Source organism: Lampetra fluviatilis, chromosome 5 (genome assembly GCF_964198595.1).
Source record: "Lampetra fluviatilis chromosome 5, kcLamFluv1.1, whole genome shotgun sequence".
Classification (NCBI taxonomy): Eukaryota; Metazoa; Chordata; class Hyperoartia; order Petromyzontiformes; family Petromyzontidae; genus Lampetra; species Lampetra fluviatilis.
The window spans coordinates 18538327-18561471 of NC_136279.1; the positions used below are offsets into that span (position 1 = coordinate 18538327).

At 53.0% G+C, this 23145-nt stretch overlaps 1 protein-coding gene across 8 annotated transcripts in view; it reads right to left on the reverse strand.

The window, feature by feature from the left end:
- Positions 1-23145, reverse strand: part of RPTOR (regulatory associated protein of MTOR complex 1) — an 85591-nt gene that overhangs the window by 11346 nt on the left and 51100 nt on the right. For all 8 annotated transcript variants that reach the window (XM_078857062.1, XM_078857059.1, XM_078857057.1 and 5 more), the window contains 8 exons: positions 22060-22166; positions 20950-21277; positions 16784-16897; positions 6626-6731; positions 4229-4343; positions 2483-2607; positions 1691-1804; positions 1038-1085 (listed from right to left, as the gene is read on the reverse strand). In XM_078857062.1, the coding sequence (XP_078713188.1) occupies positions 1038-1085; positions 1691-1804; positions 2483-2607; positions 4229-4343; positions 6626-6731; positions 16784-16897; positions 20950-21277; positions 22060-22166 (1057 nt within the window). The remainder of the gene's footprint in view (positions 1-1037; positions 1086-1690; positions 1805-2482; positions 2608-4228; positions 4344-6625; positions 6732-16783; positions 16898-20949; positions 21278-22059; positions 22167-23145) is intronic.

Sequence of the window (23145 nt, forward strand, 5' to 3'; positions counted from 1 at the left end):
TGGTGACACACACACACAGTGGTGACACACACACACAGCGGTGACACACACACACACAGTGGTGACACACACACACACAGCGGTGACACACACACACACACAGCGGTGACACACACACACAGCGGTGACACACACACAGTGGTGACACACACACACACAGCGGTGACACACACACACAGCGGTGACACACACACACACAGTGGTGACACACACACACAGCGGTGACACACACACACAGTGGTGACACACACACACAGCGGTGACACACACACACACAGTGGTGACACACACACACACAGCGGTGACACACACACAGCGGTGACACACACACACAGCGGTGACACACACACAATGACAAAGATCCCCCACGTAGCGTTTATCGACTGCTAGCTAGTAGCGCCTATGCAGGCCAGCACGCCATACAAAGGGGGTGGGCGGCCAGCGCTAACGCCCGGCCACCTTTGTCTCTCCCAAAGAATCGGGGGGGGGGGGGGGGGGGGACAACACAACAGCGAGGCCAAACGTATAAAGGCAAAGCCTTCGGCCTCCAATGCGGGGGGGGGGGGGGTATAGAACTTCACCGCTCCGTCCCATTCTACGTTCACATTCATTCCACACTTCTCTCTCGCTTGAGCTAAATAACGTAATTATTATTACTATCACGTAATTAATTCTAATTGAGGAGGGTCCTGCCAGAGTTGACGCTGTTAGGCGGCGATGCTGCTGCTGCTGCGTGGAATCCCAAACGAGTAACCTGCGGGTCGGTAATAATTATCGGAGGAAAACCCACGCAGAAGAGGGGGAGAGAGAGAGGCGCCCGAGTCGGGAATCGAACCGGGGTTCTTGCACCGCCGTAGGGCGCGTGTGTCACAGACGTTTCCGTGCAGTCTCCTCTCTGCCCCCCCCCCCCATTACTCTCTCTCCACCATTCTCTCTGTCCACTCTCTCTGTCCACTCTCTCTGTCCACTCTCTCTGTCCACTCTCTCTGTCCACTCTCTCTCTCTCCACTTTCTGTTCACCCCCCGGAGGCACTCACCTCCCTGGTTACTCTTCTCGAGAAAGATGGAGAGTCTCCGCGCGAGTCCTGTGTGCGAGACAAAACCGCTTACTATGGGGACACAGGAAAAAATAAATACACAAATGGACGAACAATTTATATCCCACGGTAAAAGGTTACCGTGTTTACTGTACCATACTCACCACTCCAATCTCGAATGCTCTGCATGGGTTGATGTACCTAGTATACTACGCCGTGCGGCGGTGGTTTGGTGGAGTGTGGCGGTGGGGTGCCGTGTGGCAGAGGTCGCAACCGGGTACCCGATACCCGTACCCTACCCGATACCCGGCTACCCGTACCCGGCACGGGCACCCGTTTGCGACCCTGGTTCGGCCGGGTACGGGTACGGGTAGGCCGTGAGTCACCGGTGAGTAACTGTTTGTCACTCATTTCCCAACGTCTTGTCTCTTCTCACAATTCAAGTTCCTAGAATCAACCCACCCGCGCCTGCAACATGGCTTCATCCCAGAGGTCGCAATCAGGTACCCGATACCTGTACCCTACCCGTACCCGGCCGGGTACGGGTAGGGTACGGGTACCCGTTTGCGACCCTGGTGCGGCCGGGTACGGGTACGGGTAAGGAATCAAAACCCGTTTGCGACCTCTGCCGTGCGGCACATCAGGCACCGTACCGCGTGCACTGCGAGTGGAGGGCAGCATGTCGGAGAGGCCTTGCCACGAGGAGATGAGCTCCGGGTTGCGCTCGCCCTCGGCACAGTTCTTCCAGATGCGGATCGCGCCGTCGTCTACGGGGACACGCACAGATACACAACACGTGAACACAGACAAAGATCCCCCGTATAACCAAAACAGACTGTAGGGGCAAGTGCTGTTAGCGAGCACCTATGAAGGCCGGCACGGCACACGAGGCGGTGGGTGGCCAGCACCACGCCCGACCGCCTTTGTCTCCCTGGTGGCGATGTTTACACACCGCACCAGGTACTCCTTTGAGGCTGAGTCGACCTAGGGGAGGTCCAAGACCGGTTCACATAATCGTCACCGGTGTCGGTGGCCGTGACGGGAATCGAACTCGGCTCGCCGGGTTCGTAGCGCGGCGCGCTAACCGCTATACCACCGCTCCCCACAACAACAACAACCGCCATTCGCCACTAAGTGGCGGTGACGTCACCACTCCCCACAGACACACAGGCACACACACACACACACGTGGATAGACTCGCGCACGCACACACCCACCCACAGGTGTGTAGTGTGCCGTGAACACGGGCATATTTCACCACCGGCCAATAGGGGGCAGTAAAATCAAGTGACAAATTGCCCCCCAAACCCAACCCAACTGCCGCCACCGCCAACTCTCGCACACTGGGGACCATCAGCAATAGCCACGGCGCGTGACGGTGACGCCGCTGTTGGGCAGGTTCGCGAGCGCGAGCGCCCGCGGGCGTCGACGAGCGTGCGCTCACCGGCAGCCGTGAGCAGCAGGGGCACGTCGTGTGCGTTGAGGAACTCCATCGCGGTGATTCGCGTCAGCTTGGGGTTGCCGTTGTGGAAGTAGTCCACCTTCTCCTGCCGCTCCCAGTCCCAGAAACTTGGGACGCGGGTGCGGACGCAGCGGCGGCAGCAAACGCAACGGGACGACAGAGAGAGAGAGATTTAGTCAATTAAAAAAATCAGCTGCTTGTTCTTCTTCCTGTCCCATCGCCACACTTTGCAGCGTCGTACCTCGTCGTGACTTCTTTGTTTAATTGCCTCCGTGAGCATCTCTGATCCAGACATCAGAGCGCGAGCAGGTGACACGCGTCGATTAAAACCCATCCACTTCAGTTGCAGTGGGATCGATGGACCAATTAGGAGCGTATTTTTTTCTATACATTTTTTTTATTGTCATTCAAGAACCCGGACTACAAAGTAGATTTAAAAAAGAGGGGGGGGGGGGGAAAGAAGGTAACGTGTAACAAACTCATTACACCCTCAAAATTAAGGATTGATCGGGGGTGGGGGGGTGTGGGGCGTGCGGGCTTCGCTGCCTTACCGTGGTCGGGGTAATGATCGGGGAGCAGTGGATTTCAAGGGAAGAAAATCGCAATTTAATATGAATTCGGGTCAATACTCGTGCATTGAATTGGGAGAGCAATTATAGTAATGTTTACCCCTCTACATTTAGAATAATTTGTCTGACCTGTTGTTACTGCCATTGGACAATGTTTATAATGAGCGACGCGCGTCCACCGTTGTCTATTCACAGTTCCCCAGAGTTCGCAGACACTTTGGATCGAAGAGGCATTTAAACGTAGCTGCCCCAACGTGTTTTGGAACCCACTCAGTTTCGTCTCCATTCTGCCATTTAAACTGACTCCATCGCTAACATCACACAAGTTTAAGTGTGAATGTAACTTAATTAGTTTTTTTTAAAAATCTGTAATTGTAAAATTGCTTTGATTTTGTCTACCGGCTGAGTTTCCCTTGTTAAATAACTCCATGGCACGACGAGCTTTACTCAGTGGGAAATACACGTCACTCGTCAGATCTCTGGACCGCACGCCCTCCTGCCCCCGGGCCTTCGGGACGACTCCATCCAGCAGTGGATAGACCCATTCCCCCCCCCCCCACCCCCGCCCCTCCTGCCCAACCTGGACAGGCCTTTATCCAAAAGTACGTCAATAAAAGGAGTTCCCAATTTGTTGTATTGCTGGGTTTTTTGACACACTTCGATTGAACTTATTCAATCGAAATCCCTTACATTCAAATGAGCGTGGGGTAGCCCTTAGTTCTAGATCTGGGCTACAGAGTCCGTGAACTTCTGTATGCGCTACACGTTCGTGAATCATCAATTACAACGACAACAACAATAAGGCTGTCACTTCCGCAGGAGAGCCTCGCCAACACTCAAGACTCTTTTGCAAGAGGGGTGCTGCCAGTTTTTCCCACAGTCGGGTGACGGGGGGGGGGGGGGTGTGAGCTGATGGATCGCCATGCCCATGCCCCGCAGCGGCGTGCCGAGTGCCCGCCCTCACGGCCACGGGAGCCACGGGTTCGCATCCCAGCCGGAGGTCGGGAATGAGGCTCTCGGGCCTGGTTCCGCCGTCGTGAAGATCGCAACGCTCCACTCACAGATTCCGACGCGCCGAGTTTCACGTCCGGGTCATGGTTCGGCTCGGCCCGGCCCATCATGGTTCGAGGGCCGTTAAAGCGAGCGCGACGGTACTCACCAGATGCTGTCCCGGTCGGCGACGGCTACGTAGGGGTCGTAGGGGTGGAACTTGACGACGGCGGGGACCCCGGGGTTGCGGTTGATGAAGATTTGCTCATCCACCCGCGCGATGCCTTGTACGGTGCGAAAGAAGTTCAACGTACACACGCGCGTCACACGTTACGCAACACGCAAAAGGAATTCTCTCTCCTCTGTTTATGAAGAAAATATTTTATTCAATCAATATTGGCATCATACCTTCCGTAGATCGATGGCGTTCAAGTTACTGATCTTAAACTGAAAACATTTTTAATTTCGATTTAAAGCTTTCGTGACTGCAGGGATTCATCTTCTTGGTTCTTACGGTAAAGTCACGTAGAATGGAAATAATAAAATAATAAAAATAAAAGATAATAAAATAATTCTCACGACGTTTCGGCCACAACGCAAGTAGCCATTCAGACTCTGTCTCCTCGACAGACCTGTTCTCCACCTGAGGACGGCTACTTGCGTTGTGGCCGAAACGTCGTGAGAATTATTTTATGTTTTATTTTTATTATTTTATTATTTCCATTCTACGTGACTTTACCGAAAGAACCAAGAAGATGAAAACATTTTACTTGCGGCGTTCAGTTTGTGCTCACAATGTTTTAAATTAAATAACAATAACAGCCGCCTGGTCGGGAACTGGCACAATAGCGTCCCCGGATATAGTATAGGGACCGATTGATGAGATTTTAGGCTTTTAAATGTTTTTATTTTAATTCCTATTTTTAATTCTAGATATGTTGTTTGTCTCTTAACTGTGATTCTTAAATGCTATTGTTAGTTTGAAACGTGAGGTTAGAAACGATAAGTCTGTGCGACTCTACACTTGCCTGGGTAAAATGTGGGATAGGTTTTTTGCCAAATCCTGGCCAGATGTCTCAAAAACTTACTGAACCAAACTGCCAATTAATAAGCATCCAGTACATAACAGTCAACTATAATCATTCATTCAGTTAATTATAATGGTGAGATTCTGACAGTAAATTATCATGATGTATCGTAATTGACAATATATAACTATAATGGTGCATTATAACAATTATCATGAGTTACAACGGTTAATTGTAATAGCCATTAAGAAGAATTAATTATCACGATGAAATTATATCAGTCAATTACAAATGGTAAATTTATGATTAATCACAATGGCTCATTACAAGGGTTGATTATAACGGTAAATTGTAATAGTCAATTACAATGGAGAACCAAAACTGTTCAATATAACGGTACATTATCACGGCGTAAGCATAGAGTCTTATCCACGACAATTCCAAGTGCATATTCAGACGGTCAATTAAATAATACAATTTAACGACGACGGGTAGTGATGGCTAGGCGAAAGCCTCCATCCAGCAGCGGCTAGATCGTGGTAGGCGATCATCATCGGTCAAAATGCAAGCGTCTCTCTCCTGTTTGGGCCTTGAACTGGTGGTGTAAAATCCACGTTCCTATGGCCAGAGCAAAACCAATGGTGATAATAATTTAGAAGTTGTAACTGTGCACGATTTTTGTTTACAATGTAATTGAGCCTTGTCAGTAAACGTGGTAATTAACCATTGCAATTAATTGTGATAAGTTGCAGTTGATAATGGACCATTCACTCTCTCTGACAAAGACAGAGTAAATAAATTATTTGGTGATACTGCTGCTGCTGCGTTGGCAGTGGTGCACAAAGCACAAAGAACAAACACAACTCACACTCGACAACAACGCCACCTTAAAGGAAAAACACATATAGCAAGTCACCATGTGTTCTGATGAAGAGCCATTGCCTGAAATGTCACCGCCACCCCAAACCCCCTCACCACATCCCCCCCTTCTCACCAATCCCACCCCCTTCTCACCGCCACCCCCCCCTCCTCACCACCACCCCATTCCTCACCACCACCCCATTCCTCACCGCCACCTCCCCCTCCCTTCTCACCAATCCCACCCCCTTCTCACCGCCACCCCCCCCTCCTCACCACCACCCCATTCCTCACCACCACCCCATTCCTCACCGCCACCTCCCCCCCTTCTCACCAATCCCACCCCCTCCTCACCACCACCTTTTTCTCACCTCCACCCCCTCCTCACCACCAACTCACTGCCATCCCCCTCTCCTCACCGCCACCCCTTCCTAACCTCCACCCCCTCCTCACCACTACCCCCTCCTCACCACCGCCACCCCCCCCCCTCTCCTCACCACCACCACCACCTCCTCCTCCCTGCTGGAATTCGAGCCCACGCCCTGAGCAGCGCCGGCTCAATGCCCCTGTGACGGGGTCATTATCGGGGCCCTGCGAGCCACCTGGCGCCGACGTTAATTTTTAATCGGGGCATCTCGTGCACGTGGGCACCACGCACACACGCGTGCGCCCGTGCTCACCTTTGCCGAGCAGCTGTTGAGCGTCAGAGCGCACGCGCTCGTTCCGCATGAACCGCCACTCGCGCTCCTTGTAGATGTGCGACTCCGTGTCGTGCTCCTCCGGGTACTGGCAACCACCGAGACACAAACACGACACGAACGCGGCTCAACCACAAGGCGCCGCCACTGCCCGCCGGACACGACGCTCGCGACGGCCGCGATAACCACGACGACCGCACGAACCGCGACCGGCACCACATCGGCACGATGTCCCTGCACGGAAAAAAAAACTGGCTGCAAGCGATGACCGGCTGCAAGATGTGATGTTACGCACACGCTGCAAGGTGGCGGCAGGACAAGGAGCCGAGACGTTGCACCGCATTGCCGCGTAGCGCATCGTTTCCGCGCGTGTACCCAGAATTCCCGCACCGCTCGGCTGCGCGGCTCGAGCCAAAAGCATTTTCGCCGTCGCCCGCTTTGTGAGCGCGTTTGTGCGACAAGTGTTCCCGATTCGAAGAATTTGTGTTCTTAGCGGAAACGCAACACCAGGTGTTGTTTCGGCCAATGCAAAGGTCACAGAAGCATGAGCTCTGTCTCTCTGGCCCCTCGTCTGTGTGCTGTACGTGTAGTGAGATGGCTGGTCAGAGAGCGGGTGAGTCTAAAGTTCTTTATTCGTTTCGGTCTCTCACACGGAACACGACCTCCTCACTCCATTTCCCGCCGAAAAGGGTCCCGAGCCCCCCCTCCCTTTCCGCTGACCTCACACCAGAGGTCGCAAACGGGTTTTGATTCCTTACCCGTACCCGTACCCGGCCGCACCAGGGTCGCAAACGGGTACCCGTACCCGGCCGTACCCTACCCGTACCCGGCCGGGTACGGGTAGGGTACGGGTACCTGATTGCGACCTTTGGGATGAAGTCATGTTGCAGGCGCGGGTGGGTTGATTCTAGGAACTTGAATTGTGAGAAGAGACAAGACGTTGGGAAATGAGTGACAAACGGTTGCTCACCAGTGACTCACGGCCTACCCGTACGCGGCCGCACCAGGGTCGCAAACGGGTACCCGTACCCGGCCGGGTACGGGTAGCCGGGTATCGGGTAGGGTACGGGTATCGGGTATCCGGGGGTTTCCCTGGCCTATCGCTACGTCTTCTCCGCAGTCTCCTCTTGACGACGTCACCCTTTCTTGGGGGCGGCATCTCTTGTAAGTATGTCTACGTATGTATGTTGAGCTTCTTTCGCAACGCATGTCGCTAACCGTGCTAATCGGAGGTACGGGGGGGGGGAGGGGAATGACAAAGAACTAAACAAAAAAAGCAGTTTTTAAGAAACGAGTTTTCACTATGGATGATTTAAAAGTGCATAGCTCCAGGTGGCTTCCATAATATCGGAAGGAAGCGCGTTCCAGACGGCCGTGAAGAAGGTCCATTGGCCGAAACGTCACCCACTATAAACTTGTCCCTTCGAAGGTCACAGTGTTGTCTCTGACGAATTTGTCGAGTGTTATGTCCACCAATGCCAATGCCAGCAACAGCATCGCCAAATAATCTGCCACCTCGTGGCAATGTTTGCCACCAGAATCCCAGTCATTTGAATGGAGATGAGGCGATCACCGACACAATTCCCTTCGAAGGCCTGAGAAGAAGCAACTCTTAAAGAGATTGAGATGTGTTAGCCAATCGGATCGCCTTCACCTGCATATCTGAGACAACACAATTAGATGGTCCGTATTGTATATATACATGGTCCAAATAATATATTTGGTTCCTATTAACGGTTCATATGGTGAATGCAACAGTTCAGTCTCCACGCGACGTCTCGCCAATCTTGGCGACGGCTCCAGACGGGAAATTTCCACGTCTCCCACCGTAGCTCATCACCAACGGGGAGTCGTAAAAAGTAAAAATTAACCCGTAAAAACAAAGTTTTTCACTATAAATCCTTTATATGCGTGGCGGCTAGAGTCCTCTCGTCCTCTGGCTTGAGATGGCTGCCACCTATGGGTCAGATGATTGCCTGCCACCATTAAGCAATTGGTAATTAAATATAATTTATTTTTTCCTAAAAAGTGTAAAATTTTTGAATTTTTTTTTCACGAAAATTAATTGTCACGCACAACGAGTCTGTGTGCAAAATGTCAGCTCGATTGGATCACGGGAAGTGGGTTAAAAAACGACCGAAAGATTTGCACGGTCGTAAGCGCGCAAGCAAGCAAGCAAGTGAACTTAATATAAAGGATTTAAAAAATGAGAATCATTTTAAACAACAGGCGTGGCAACAACGATCATCGGCCACATTCACCGCTAGCGAACGAGCATCGCCCACTGCGCTCGCGCCGTTACCCATGAACCGGTGCCCGGGGGGGGGGGGGGGGGGGGGGGTGGCGCTCCTCTCACAGCACCGCGCAGTGCAGTTCCCACGTCAACCGGAGTCAGCGGGCTTCGTCTCGTTACCGAGGAGCCGCGCGTCGCCTAGCAACCCCCCCCCCCCCCCACCGGTCGCCGCGGTAACGGGTCACGGACGCCGTGAAAGCGGAGTGCGGTAACGGCGGAAGCGACGGCAGGATTCGTGACGGCGGGAGCGGCGGCCGATAGAGGCGAGCGGAGATGCAGGGCAGAGAGGAGAGACAGGAGAGAGAGGCCAGGTCAAGTTGTCCTGACGCGACGCGGTGGATTTATCTGTCCCGTGGGAGAGAGGGATGGCTCGAGGGGGGGTGGGGGGCGGGGGGGGGCGGGAGGGGTGGGGGGGGGCGATTCATAATGGCCGTGCCAGGAACGGAGTGGTATCTACGGGTTCCATCGCCCTAATGGGACCGGGTCCTCAAGAGAAGCGAGTCGCTGCGATGGCCTCTCGGCCCGGACGCCAGTGACCGGACCAGACACATTCAAAGCGTGCCCAACGTCTTGGTTCTTTCGGTAAAGTCACGTAGAAGGGAAGTAATAAAATAATAAAAATAAAACATAATAAAGTAATATAATATATTTTTATTATTTTATTACTTCCCTTCTACGTGACTTTACCGAAAGAACCAAGAAGATGTTTCCCTGCAGTTACGAAAGCTTTAAATCGAAACGTGCCCAACGTGTTTAAAGTTTGATACAAGGCCACGCTGCAGACGCTGCGGAGAATCGAGATAAAAGAAGGGATCTAGACGGGACAGACTGCACACGCGAGACACGACAAGAAGAGACCAAACACAAACAAGCCATCTACGAATCAAACCATGACACCCCCCCCCCACCCCGACTCTCCACCACCCCCCCCCCCGCCGCCTCTACGAATCATGACAATGGATTGAATTATAAATTGGGGGTCACGTCAACTGAAGGGAGTCTCTGGAGCCTCGGCGTGAACATAAAAGCGGGACGGTCAATTCTCGCGATTACTTTCTTGGGGAGGGGTGGGGGGCAGGCTGGGGGGGGGGGTCTCCCATCACCGGTGAAGTAAGCCGCTGGCTCCCGGCGTCGCCGTGGAAGTCAAGGTTTTTATTCAAATGGTGACATTTCAAACCGGGGGGGGGGGGGGGGCACCCTCTCTCCTATTCCTCCTCCCCAGGCCGGAGATAAAAGAGCGACAAAAGCTCCCCAGGCATCAAACGGCAGGGCGAGCATCAAAACGACATCACACAACGGCCACATCGAAAAGATTACGTGTTCTAAAAATGGAGACCCCCACGGGTATCGTGCTGTGAGTGCCAGGTCGGGGCTATAGAGTGGGTGATGAGTTATGGGTCGGGGCTATAGAGTGGGTGATGAGTTATGGGTCGGGGCTATAGAGTGGGTGATGAGTTATGGGTCGGGGCTATAGAGTGGGTGATGAGTTCTAGATCTGGGCTATAGAGTGGGTGATGAGTTCTAGATCTGGGCTATAGAGTGGGTGATGAGTTCTAGATCTGGGCTATAGAGTGGGTGATGAGTTCTGGGTCTGGGCTATAGAGTGGGTGATGAGTTCTGGGTCTGGGCTATAGAGTGGTTGATGAGTTCTAGATCTGGGCTATAGAGTGGGTGATGAGTTCTGGGTCGGGGCTATAGAGTGGGTGATGAGTTCTGGGTCGGGGCTATAGAGTGGGTGATGAGTTCTAGATCTGGGCTATAGAGTGGGTGATGATATTCTAGGTCTGGGCTATAGAGTGGGTGATGAGTTCTGGGTCTGGGCTATAGAGTGGGTGATGAGTTCTGGGTCGGGGCTATAGAGTGGGTGATGAGTTCTGGGTCTGGGCTATAGAGTGGGTGATGAGTTCTAGATCTGCACTATAGAGTGGGTGATGAGTTCTGGGTCTGGGCTATAGAGTGGGTGATGAGTTCTAGATCTGGGCTATAGAGTGGGTGATGAGTTCTAGATCTGGGCTATAGAGTGGGTGATGAGTTCTAGATCTGGGCTATAGAGTGGGTGATGAGTTCTGGGTCTGGGCTATAGAGTGGGTGATGAGTTCTGGGTCTGGGCTATAGAGTGGGTGATGAGTTCTAGACCTGGGCTATAGAGTGGGTGATGAGTTCTAGATCTGGGCTATAGAGTGAGTGATGAGTTCTACATCTGGGCTATAGAGTGGGTGATGAGTTCTACATCTGGGCTCTAGAGTGGGTGATGCGTTCTAGATCTGGGCTATAGAGTGGGTGATGAGTTCTGGGTCTGAGCTATAGAGTGGGTGATGAGTTCTAGATCTGGGCTATAGAGTGGGTGATGAGTTCTGGGTCTGGGCTATAGAGTGGTGATGAGTTCTAGATCTGGGCTATAGAGTGGGTGATGAGTTCTAGATCTGGGCTATAGAGTGGGTGATGCGTTCTGGGTCTGAGCTATAGAGTGGGTGATGTGTTATGGGTCTGGGCTATAGAGTGGGTGATGTGTTCTGGGTCTGAGCTATAGAGTGGGTGATGCGTTCTGGGTCTGAGCTATAGAGTGGGTGATGAGTTCTGGGTCTGGGCTATAGAGTGGGTGATGTGTTCTGGGTCTGAGCTATAGAGTGGGTGATGCGTTCTAGGTCTGAGCTATAGAGTGGGTGATGTGTTCTGGGTCTGAGCTATAGAGTGGGTGATGCGTTCTGGGTCTGGGCTATAGAGTGGGTGATGTGTTCTGGGTCTGAGCTATAGAGTGGGTGATGAGTTCTAGATCTGGGCTATAGAGTGGGTGATGAGTTCTAGATCTGGGCTATAGAGTGGGTGATGAGTTCTACATCTGGGCTATAGAGTGGGTGATGAGTTCTACATCTGGGCTATGGAGTGGGTGATGAGTTCTGGGTCTGGGCTATAGAGTGGGTGATGAGTTCTGGGTCTGGGCTATAGAGTGGGTGATGAGTTCTGGGTCTGGGCTATAGAGTGGGTGATGAGTTCTGGGTCTGGGCTATAGAGTGGGTGATGAGTTCTAGATCTGGGCTATAGAGTGGGTGATGAGTTCTGGGTCTGGGCTATAGAGTGGGTGATGCGTTCTAGATCTGGGCTATAGAGTGGGTGATGAGTTCTGGGTCTGAGCTATAGAGTGGGTGATGAGTTCTAGATCTGGGCTATAGAGTGGGTGATGAGTTCTGGGTCTGGGCTATAGAGTGGTGATGAGTTCTAGATCTGGGCTATAGAGTGGGTGATGAGTTCTAGATCTGGGCTATAGAGTGGGTGATGTGTTCTAGGTCTGGGCTATAGAGTGGGTGATGCGTTCTAGATCTGGGCTATAGAGTGGGTGATGAGTTCTGGGTCTGAGCTATAGAGTGGGTGATGAGTTCTAGATCTGGGCTATAGAGTGGGTGATGAGTTCTGGGTCTGGGCTATAGAGTGGTGATGAGTTCTAGATCTGGGCTATAGAGTGGGTGATGAGTTCTAGATCTGGGCTATAGAGTGGGTGATGAGTTCTAGGTCTGGGCTATAGAGTGGGTGATGAGTTCTGGGTCTGGGCTATAGAGTGGGTGATGCGTTCTGGGTCTGGGCTATAGAGTGGGTGATGAGTTCTGGGTCTGGGCTATAGAGTGGGTGATGAGTTCTGGGTCTGGGCTATAGAGTGGGTGATGTGTTCTGGGTCTGAGCTATAGAGTGGGTGATGCGTTCTGGGTCTGAGCTATAGAGTGGGTGATGAGTTCTAGATCTGGGCTATAGAGTGGGTGATGAGTTCTAGATCTGGGCTATAGAGTGGGTGATGTGTTATGGGTCTGGGCTATAGAGTGGGTGATGAGTTCTGGGTCTGGGCTATAGAGTGGGTGATGTGTTCTGGGTCTGAGCTATAGAGTGGGTGATGCGTTCTGGGTCTGGGCTATAGAGTGGGTGATGTGTTCTGGGTCTGAGCTATAGAGTGGGTGATGCGTTCTGGGTCTGAGCTATAGAGTGGGTGATGCGTTCTGGGTCTGAGCTATAGAGTGGGTGATGAGTTCTGGGTCTGGGCTATAGAGTGGATGATGAGTTCTAGGTCTGGGCTATAGAGTGGGTGATGAGTTCTAGATCTGGGCTATAGAGTGGGTGATGTGTTCTGGGTCTGAGCTATAGAGTGGGTGATGAGTTCTAGATCTGGGCTATAGAGTGGGTGATGAGTTCTGGGTCTGGGCTATAGAGTGGGTGATGCGTTCTGGGTCTGAGCTATAGAGTGGGTCATGAGTTCTAGATCTGGGCTATAGAGTGGGTGATGAGTTCTGGATCTGGGCTATAGAGTGGGTGATGAGTTCTAGATCTGGGCTATAGAGTGGGTGATGAGTTCTGGGTCTGGGCTATAGAGTGGGTGATGAGTTCTAGATCTGGGCTATAGAGTGGGTGATGAGTTCTAGATCTGGGCTATAGAGTGGGTGATGAGTTCTACATCTGGGCTATAGAGTGGGTGATGAGTTCTACATCTGGGCTATGGAGTGGGTGATGAGTTCTGGGTCTGGGCTATAGAGTGGGTGATGAGTTCTGGGTCTGGGCTATAGAGTGGGTGATGAGTTCTGGGTCTGGGCTATAGAGTGGGTGATGAGTTCTGGGTCTGGGCTATAGAGTGGGTGATGAGTTCTAGATCTGGGCTATAGAGTGGGTGATGAGTTCTACATCTGGGCTATAGAGTGGGTGATGAGTTCTACATCTGGGCTATAGAGTGGGTGATGAGTTCTAGATCTGGGCTATAGAGTGGGTGATGAGTTCTGGGTCTGGGCTATAGAGTGGGTGATGAGTTCTGGGTCTGGGCTGTAGAGTGGGTGATGAGTTCTAGATCTGGGCTATAGAGTGGGTGATGAGTTCTGGGTCTGGGCTATAGAGTGGGTGATGAGTTCTAGGTCTGGGCTATAGAGTGGGTGATGAGTTCTAGGTCTGGGCTATAGAGTGGGTGATGAGTTCTAGGTCTGGGCTATAGAGTGGGTGATGAGTTCTGGGTCTGGGCTATAGAGTGGGTGATGAGTTCTGGGTCTGGGCTATAGAGTGAGTGATGAGTTCTAGGTCTGGGCTATAGAGTGAGTGATGAGTACTAGGTCTGGGCTATAGAGTGGGTGATGAGTTCTAGATCTGGGCTATAGAGTGGGTGATGAGTTCTAGATCTGGGCTATAGAGTGGGTGATGAGTTCTAGATCTGGGCTATAGAGTGGGTGATGAGTTCTAGATCTGGGCTATAGAGTGGGTGATGAGTTCTACATCTGGGCTATAGAGTGGGTGATGAGTTCTAGATCTGGGCTATAGAGTGAGTGATGAGTTCTAGATCTGGGCTATAGAGTGGGTGATGAGTTCTAGATCTGGGCTATAGAGTGAGTGATGAGTTCTAGATCTGGGCTATAGAGTGGGTGATGAGTTCTAGATCTGGGCTATAGAGTGAGTGATGAGTTCTAGATCTGGGCTGTAGAGTGGGTGATGAGTTCTAGATCTGGGCTATAGAGTGGGTGATGAGTTCTACATCTGGGCTATAGAGTGGGTGATGAGTTCTAGATCTGGGCTATAGAGTGAGTGATGAGTTCTAGATCTGGGCTATAGAGTGGGTGATGAGTTCTAGATCTGGGCTATAGAGTGGGTGATGAGTTCTGGGTCTGGGCTATAGAGTGGGTGATGAGTTCTACATCTGGGCTATAGAGTGGGTGATGAGTTCTGGGTCTGGGCTATAGAGTGGGTGATGAGTTCTGGGTCTGGGCTGTAGAGTGGGTGATGCGTTCTGGGTCTGGGCTATAGAGTGGGTGATGATTTCTGGGTCTGGGCTATAGAGTGGGTGATGAGTTCTGGGTCTGGGCTATAGAGTGGGTGATGAGTTCTGGGTCTGGGCTATAGAGTGGGTGATGATACTTCTCAAATACACACCACCATCATCATCATCATCATCCCACGTCGCCTTCTCCTCTCCTCCGCTCCCCTCCCCTGCGCTTTGAAGCTACGACATCAGTCTGTACGGCTGCACGTGTGTCTGAGTGCACGCACGTGTTTATCGACGCATTTGTTTTTGTGCCCACCCACGCGTGTGCGAGCTTCTGTAGCTTAACGGTTGGCGCGCTGCACTACGCAACCGGTCACCCGAATTCTATTCCCGATTACGGCCAACACCAGTGACAATTATCTGAACCGGTTCTGGCCCTCCCCCTATGTCGACTCGGCCTCAAATGAGTACCTGGTGCGGTGTGTAAACATCGCCGCTGGGGAGACAAAGGCGCTCAGGCGAGGTGCTAGCCACCCACCCACCCCCCCTCCCCTCAAATACTGCTCTGGCCTTCATAGGTGCTACTCGCGAATAGCACTTGCCCCAAAAGTGTGTTAAGGCTATACGGGGGATATTTGTCTTTGGTCTGGTAATTAGCTCGTGAATCCCAACAGGGGTACCGTTAAAAAGTGAAAAGGCCAAATGATTGCGTAAACGGCAGACTTAATTACTTCTATATCTTACCGCAGTTTATTTTCACGTTCAAGCAATAAAAAACTTTAAATCGTCTTCCTGGATCAACGAGCATTGGGGCAACAATCATCTCTACCGGGCAAGCCTCGACCGGTGCTGGACATTCCCCATTACTATGACAGGAGCTGGCTACGAGCAAATAACTGTTGACTTCCCGAAAAAGTAGTGCTCATTTTATCAACCCCCCCCCCCCCCCAAGAGATGATGATGGGCTGTGCCCATCATGCTCACATTGCGAACATTTTTAAACGCGATAAAAAAAAAGAAGAGGCCCTTTCCAGCACTTCAGATGCTAAGATGTTCAAACGCCACCGATTACAAGGTATCATGGAGCCTGCATTGACCACACGCCCCTGCTTGTGGTCAACCATGCAAACAAACATGCTGTGATAATGCACGCATTGGCCTGGAAAATTATTTGCCTACACCAGAGACAGCCTATGCTCTTTGGTTCTTTCGGGAAAGTCACGTGGGTGAAAATAAAATAAAAAATAAATACAAATATTTTTATTAAAATAAAAAATATTTTATTTTATTTTCACCCACGTGACTTTACCGAAAGAACCAAAGAGTATGGATCCTTGCAGTCACGAAAACTTCAAATCTAGAATCAGAGACTGCCTCCTAAAGGGCCGTGTCTCAACACCAGTGCTGGACAGGAGGACAACGGCAAAAGGCGAAAAAGCGCAAAGGAAACAATATTAATATCTCGGGTTCAACGATTATATCAATTATGATTATCTTGATACCGGCAAAAAAGGGTGCCATAGATATATTCAATCATTCAAAGTTTTTACTCACAACTCGGACGGCACAACTGTCATTACTTATCCAGGCTAATAATAATTAACTCACGAAAAAAATGGCACTGGCGCAGAGCGTTCGCATAGTGCGAGGCCATCGCCGCCGAGGTGTGCGGCGGGAGTTTCCCAGCGAGCGAGCGGCGATGTTGCCGCTTGTCGCCCCACAACCGAGTAAGTTTCACAGAGACTCCTGACAAACAAGTCAGCCGGGGGAAACGGGGCGCTGCGATACGACGAAATCCGACACCCGGCGAAATCACCAATCAGAGACGTTGCCCGTATATGGGGGAAAGGAGGTGCGGTGTTGGTCACGTGCGGACATTTGTGGATCGTGAATCGAGGTAGAATCGGATCGATTCCTTCCGCTCAGTATCCGTCAGTCGCTCAGTTGATCGGGCGGCCATCTTGAAAATGTCGATTCATTGGCAATCAATTGATTGGTAATCGGTACTTGTATCGAGTAGTCGTGTGACACGCCCCCTTTATTTGTTTGGCTAAGATCAGTGGGGGGGGTGGGAGGCTGAGAAGAATGCAGGGGGGGGAGTCGCGGGGCTTGTGGCTGGTGGCGGTACCTTCATGACGGACTGCGTGAAGTACTTGGTACTCCAGTCACAGAAGCCGGTGTGCAGCGCGAGGCAGGCGGCCGGCCTGTGGGGCAGCGCGCCGTCCTCGCCATCCTCGGTCGCCTGGCCCGGCACGGGAGGACAACGGCAGGGGAGAGGGAGGGGAGAGGGAGGGGAGAGCGAGGGGAGAGCGAGGGGAGAGGGAGGACAACGGCAGGGGAGAGGGAGGGGAGAGCGAGGGGAGAGGGAGGGGAGAGCGAGGGGAGAGGGAGAGCGAGGGGAGAGGGAGGGGAGAGGGAGGGGAGAGGGAGGGGAGAGGGAGGGGAGAGGGAGAGCGAGGGGAGAGGGAGGGGAGAGCGAGGGGAGAGCGAGGGGAGAGGGAGAGCGAGGGGAGAGGGAGGGGAGAGGGAGGGGAGAGAGAGGGGAGAGGAAGGGGAGAGGGGGGGGAGAGGGAGGGGAGAGCGAGGGGAGAGGGAGGGGATAGGGAGGGGAAAGGGAGGGGGAGAGCGAGGGGAGAGCGGGGGGAGAGGGAGGGGAGAGGGGGGGAGAGGGAGGGGAGAGCGAGGAGAGAGCAAGGGGAGAAGCGAGGGGAGAGGGAGGGGAGAGCGAGGGGAGAGCGGGGGGAGAGCGGGGGGGAGAGGGAGGGGAGAGCGAGGGGAGAGCGGGGAGAGCGAGGGGAGAGCGAGGGGAGAGCGGGGGGAGAGCGAGGGGAGAGCGAGGTGGTCAGGGAATCGTGAGTGAGCCACGCGAGAGGGAACGACCCCAGGAGGGGACGACACTGACACCGCAAGCGTGGGGTTAATGTTGTTATTATTATTATTGAACCCACGTCGCGCCGCGAGATGAAGGGGGATTCCATTTGGAGCTCTCGCAGAGCCACAGAAGTGGATATCGCAGAGCTAACTCCTTAAAGTGACCTCTGATCCATACGCGGTAACGGGCAGCGCACTCACCCCCACCCGCCCGCCCGCCCGCCCGTTTGTCGCACGACAGCCTAAACTAACGTCTTGAAATTCTCGCAGCTGAACATTTATCCCAATGAAGTGCAGAACCACATTTTTTTTTTACACGGTGGTTTTCGTTGTTGTTGCTGTGCAGTCGTCGGTGGCCGCACTCGAGAACCCGGTGGATTTCATCGCAAGCAGGCAGGGCACGCGGCTCAAACTCCAGGGTTTGAACCCAGGAGGGGCGGCTCTGAGGTTCCGACCTCCAGAGTAACCCCCCCCCCCCCCGACGCTTGAACTAAGACATCGCCGGAAGAGAACGTCCACGATTCGCGAGTCTACACTCCTATGGTGTTCCCTCGTTATTCGGAGGTGCTCGTGAAAAGCACATTTCACGGATAATGATGTTGTTCTTTTTAATGCATTACCTTAAATAAATACTTAACATTTCTCTCATCACTTTATCCCTCATCACATTCTCTCTCATTACTTTCTCTCTCTCCCTCTCGATGCGCAGTCGCATCGTCCGTCTCGTTTGCATCGTCCGTGCAGTTTGCATCGTCCGTCCAGTTTGCATCGTCCGTCCAGTTTGCATCGTCCGTCCAGTTTGCATCGTCCGTCCAGTTTGCATCGTCCGTCCAGTTTGCATCGTCCGTCCAGTTTGCATCGTCCGTCCAGTTTGCATCGTCCGTCCAGTTTGCATCGTCCGTCCAGTTTGCATCGTCCGTCCAGTTTGCATCGTCCGTCCAGTTTGCATCGTCCGTCCAGTTTGCATCGTCCGTCCAGTTTGCATCGTCCGTCCAGTTTGCATCGTCCGTCCAGTTTGCATCGTCCGTCCAGTTTGCATCGTCCATCCAGTTTGCATCGTCCGTCCAGTTTGCATCGTCCGTCCAGTTTGCATCGTCCGTCCAGTTTGCATCGTCCGTGTAGTTTGCATCGTCCGTCCAGTTTGCATCGTCCATCCAGTTTGCATCGTCCGTGCAGTTTGCATCGTCCGTCCCGTTTGCATCGTCCGTCCAGTTTGCATCGTCCGTCCAGTTTGCATCGTCCGTCCAGTTTGCATCGTCCGTCCAGTTTGCATCGTCCGTCTCGTTTGCATCGTCCATCCAGTTTGCATCGTCCGTCCCGTTTGCATCGTCCGTCCAGTTTGCATCGTCCGTCCAGTTTGCATCGTCCATCCAGTTTGCATCGTCCGTCCAGTTTGCATCGTCCGTCCAGTTTGCATCGTCCGTCCAGTTTGCATCGTCCATCCAGTTTGCATCGTCCGTCCAGTTTGCATCGTCCGTCCAGTTTGCATCATCAGTGCAGTTTGCATCGTCCGTCCCGTTTGCATCGTCCGTGCAGTTTGCATCGTCCATCCAGTTTGCATCGTCCGTCCAGTTTGCATCGTCCGTCCAGTTTGCATCGTCCGTCCAGTTTGCATCGTCCGTCCAGTTTGCATCGTCCGTGCAGTTTGCATCGTCCGTCCAGTTTGCATCGTCCGTCCCGTTTGCATCGTCCGTCCAGTTTGCATCGTCCGTCCAGTTTGCATCGTCCGTCCAGTTTGCATCGTCCGTCCAGTTTGCATCGTCCGTGCAGTTTGCATCGTCCGTCCAGTTTGCATCGTCCGTCCAGTTTGCATCGTCCGTCCAGTTTGCATCGTCCGTGCAGTTTGCATCGTCCGTCCAGTTTGCATCGTCCGTCCCGTTTGCATCGTCCGTCCCGTTTGCATCGTCCGTCCCGTTTGCATCGTCCGTGCAGTTTGCATCGTCCGTGCAGTTTGCATCGTCCGTCCCGTTTGCATCGTCCGTCCCGTTTGCATCGTCCGTACAGTTTGCATCGTCCGTCCAGTTTGCATCGTCCGTGCAGTTTGCATCGTCCGTCTCGTTTGCATCGTCCGTCCAGTTTGCATCGTCCGTCTCGTTTGCATCGTCCGTCTCGTTTGCATCGTACGTCTCGTTTGCATCGTCCGTCTCGTTTGCATCGTCCGTCCAGTTTGCATCGTCCATCCCGTTTGCATCGTACGTCTCGTTTGCATCGTCCGTGCAGTTTGCATCGTCCATCCAGTTTGCATCGTCCGTCCAGTTTGCATCGTCAGTGCAGTTTGCATCGTCCATCCCGTTTGCATCGTCCGTCCAGTTTGCATCGTCCGTCCAGTTTGCATCGTCCGTCCAGTTTGCATCGTCCGTCCCGTTTGCATCGTCCGTCCAGTTTGCATCGTCCGTCTCGTTTGCATCGTCCGTCCAGTTTGCATCGTCCATCCAGTTTGCATCGTCCGTCCAGTTTGCATCGTCCATCCAGTTTGCATCGTCCGTGCAGTTTGCATCGTCCGTCCAGTTTGCATCGTCCGTCCAGTTTGCATCGTCCATCCAGTTTGCATCGTCCGTGCAGTTTGCATCGTCCGTCCAGTTTGCATCGTCCGTCCAGTTTGCATCGTCCATCCAGTTTGCATCGTCCGTCCAGTTTGCATCGTCCATCCAGTTTGCATCGTCCGTGCAGTTTGCATCGTCCGTACAGTTTGCATCGTCCGTACAGTTTGCATCGTCCGTGCAGTTTGCATCGTCCGTCCAGTTTGCATCGTCCGTCGAGTTTGCATCGTCCGTCGAGTTTGCATCGTCCGTGCAGTTTGCATCGTCCATCCCGTTTGCATCGTCCGTCCAGTTTGCATCGTCCGTGCAGTTTGCATCGTCCGTCCAGTTTGCATCGTCCGTCGAGTTTGCATCGTCCGTCCAGTTTGCATCGTCCGTCGAGTTTGCATCGTCCGTCCAGTTTGCATCGTCCGTCGAGTTTGCATCGTCCGTCCAGTTTGCATCGTCCGTCCAGTTTGCATCGTCCGTCGAGTTTGCATCGTCCGTCCAGTTTGCATCGTCCGTCGAGTTTGCATCGTCCGTCCAGTTTGCATCGTCCGTCGAGTTTGCATCGTCCGTACAGTTTGCATCGTCCGTCCAGTTTGCATCGTCCGTCGAGTTTGCATCGTCCGTCGAGTTTGCATCGTCCGTACAGTTTGCATCGTCCGTGCAGTTTGCATCGTCCATCCCGTTTGCATCGTCCGTCCAGTTTGCATCGTCCGTGCAGTTTGCATCGTCTGTCCAGTTTGCATCGTCCGTCCAGTTTGCATCGTCCGTACAGTTTGCATCGTCCGTCCCGTTTGCATCGTCCGTCGAGTTTGCATCGTCCGTCCCGTTTGCATCGTCCGTACAATTTGCGCGAGTGTGCGCTCTGCCGGCACGACGGGCGCGTCCGCCAGCTCACCTTGTCGGGCCCCTTGTCGAACATCTTGCGCGAGCGCGAGAACTGGTAAGTGAACTGGACGCCCGGCGCCGCGACGGCTCCGCGCTGCGCGGTCAACTCGCGTGGAGACGGAACGACCGCCACGGCCATCGTCGCCCCCGCGTGACCAGAGCCGAGCGGGACGGCGGAGAGCCCGACGCTCGAGCCGTGGCGCCCGCCGCTGACGGGGGTGCCCTCCCCCGCCGATCCCGCCGGGCTCGCCCCCTGGAAGGCGCCCGTGCGGTCGCAGTGGGAGGGGTGGGAGGGGGTCGGGGGGTGAGGGGTTGGGGGCGGCGGTGGGTGGGGGGACCTGGGGAGTGACGGGTGAAAGGTCAAACCGTGAACAACGTTTTTAACGCGTGTGTGAGTGTGTGTGTACACTGAACTTCTTTCGCACCGTACGTAGCCAATCGCGCTAATCGGAGGTGTGGGTGGAAGGACAACAAATTAAACACGAATAGCAGTTGTAAAGAAATTTTTTTTTCATCTAGATTTAAAAGTGCACATCTCCAGTGGCTTTATAATATCGGAAGAGCGTTCCAGACGGCCACAGAAGTGCGCCTGAGAGCCCGCGATGCGGTGACCATCTTTGTTATCGATGGTTAGCCGCTGCGAGCATGACCCGAGTTTGCGTATGTATTCATGTTGAACTTCTTTCGCACCATACGTATCCAACCATGCTAGTCGGAGGTGCGGAGGAAGGACGCCAAACTAAACACAAAAAGCAGTTCTAAAGAAACGAGTTTTCAATCTAGACCAGGGGTTGGCGATCACAATAACAAGAACCATTTTTTTCATATTCGGTCAAAAAAAATCCTTATTTCAAGCGCCGCAATGCACGTGACTACGAGACGGTGGCCCTAAAAAAATAATGTCACAAATCAGTCGATTTGTGACATTATTTAGGTCCTTAGAAAGCCGCATGCGGCTTCGGAGCCGCAGGCTGCTGAACCCTGGCCTAGATGATTTAGAAATGTACGGCTTAAGTGGCTTCCGAATATCGGAAGTAAGAGCGCGTTCCAGACGGCCGCACGAGCGTGTCCGAAAGCGCGCCGTGACCGTCTCTGCCCGTCGGCGGCGTGCTCGCCGTACCTGCTGCCGTGGGCCGCGGCAATCGGCGTGCGGTTGGTGGGGCTTGCCGGCGCCGAGTGGGTCAGCGACGACTCGGAGACACGCTGAGGTCGCCCGCTGACGGTCGTCTTCAAACGCGGCACGGGCACAGCGGGAGGTCGCAGTGAGGGTTATCGGCGAGCACGGCGGGCGAACGGCGCGTTTAAAGTTGTAAACGGTAAATAAGGGCGAGCACGCAAACACACAAACGCGTGCGTGCGAGGTTGTCGTCAATGCTCCGGAAGTGCTATGTTGTTGATGTTGTTGATGGCGATGATGGGAGGAGGGAATTCCAAAGTGGAACGGTGCGAGGGAAGAAACGGAAAGAGAAGTGAGGCGACCTGCAGTGTGGGTGAGTAATTCAGTGAGTTAGTTGTTGTGACCAGCAGTGTGGTGGGTGAGTGTGTTAGTGGGTGGGTGAGTGAGTGAATGGGTGAGTGATTGAGCGAGCGGGTGAGTGAGTTGTTGTGACCTGCAGTGTAGTGGGTGAGTGTGTGGGTAAGTGAGTGATTGATTGAGTCAGTGGGTGAGTGAGTTGTTGTGACCTGTAGTGTGGTGGGTGAGTGTGTTAGTGGGTAGGAGAGTGATTGAGTGAGTGGGTGAGTGAGTTATGACCTCCAGTGTGGTGATGGTGGTGTGTGAACAGTGTGATGGATGAGACCAAGCAGTCTGTGTCTGGTCGACCGAGTCTTCAGCATTGGTGGAGGAATCAATTAAAAATGTTCAAGGGTAGTAGTAGCGACCGAATAGGGACAAGCAGGCAATTGACCATGGGCGACATAGTGACTGCAGTGAATCAGTGCATGCAGCATCATCACTCAACCCCGACTCCTTGACGTTGAATTCCGTCAGACGCACTGAGGACATGGTTCGGGGTTAGTGCACAACTCTTATCACCTAGGTCAGGGGTCGGCAACCAAAATAACAAGAAGAGCCATTTCTTTCCAATTCGGTACAAAATTCAGTATTTCAAGAGCCGCAATGCATCTATGTACATACGTACATATCGTCAAGAAGCAGCCCGTAAAGAGCCGCATGCGGCTCCGGAGCCGTAGGTTGCCGACCCCT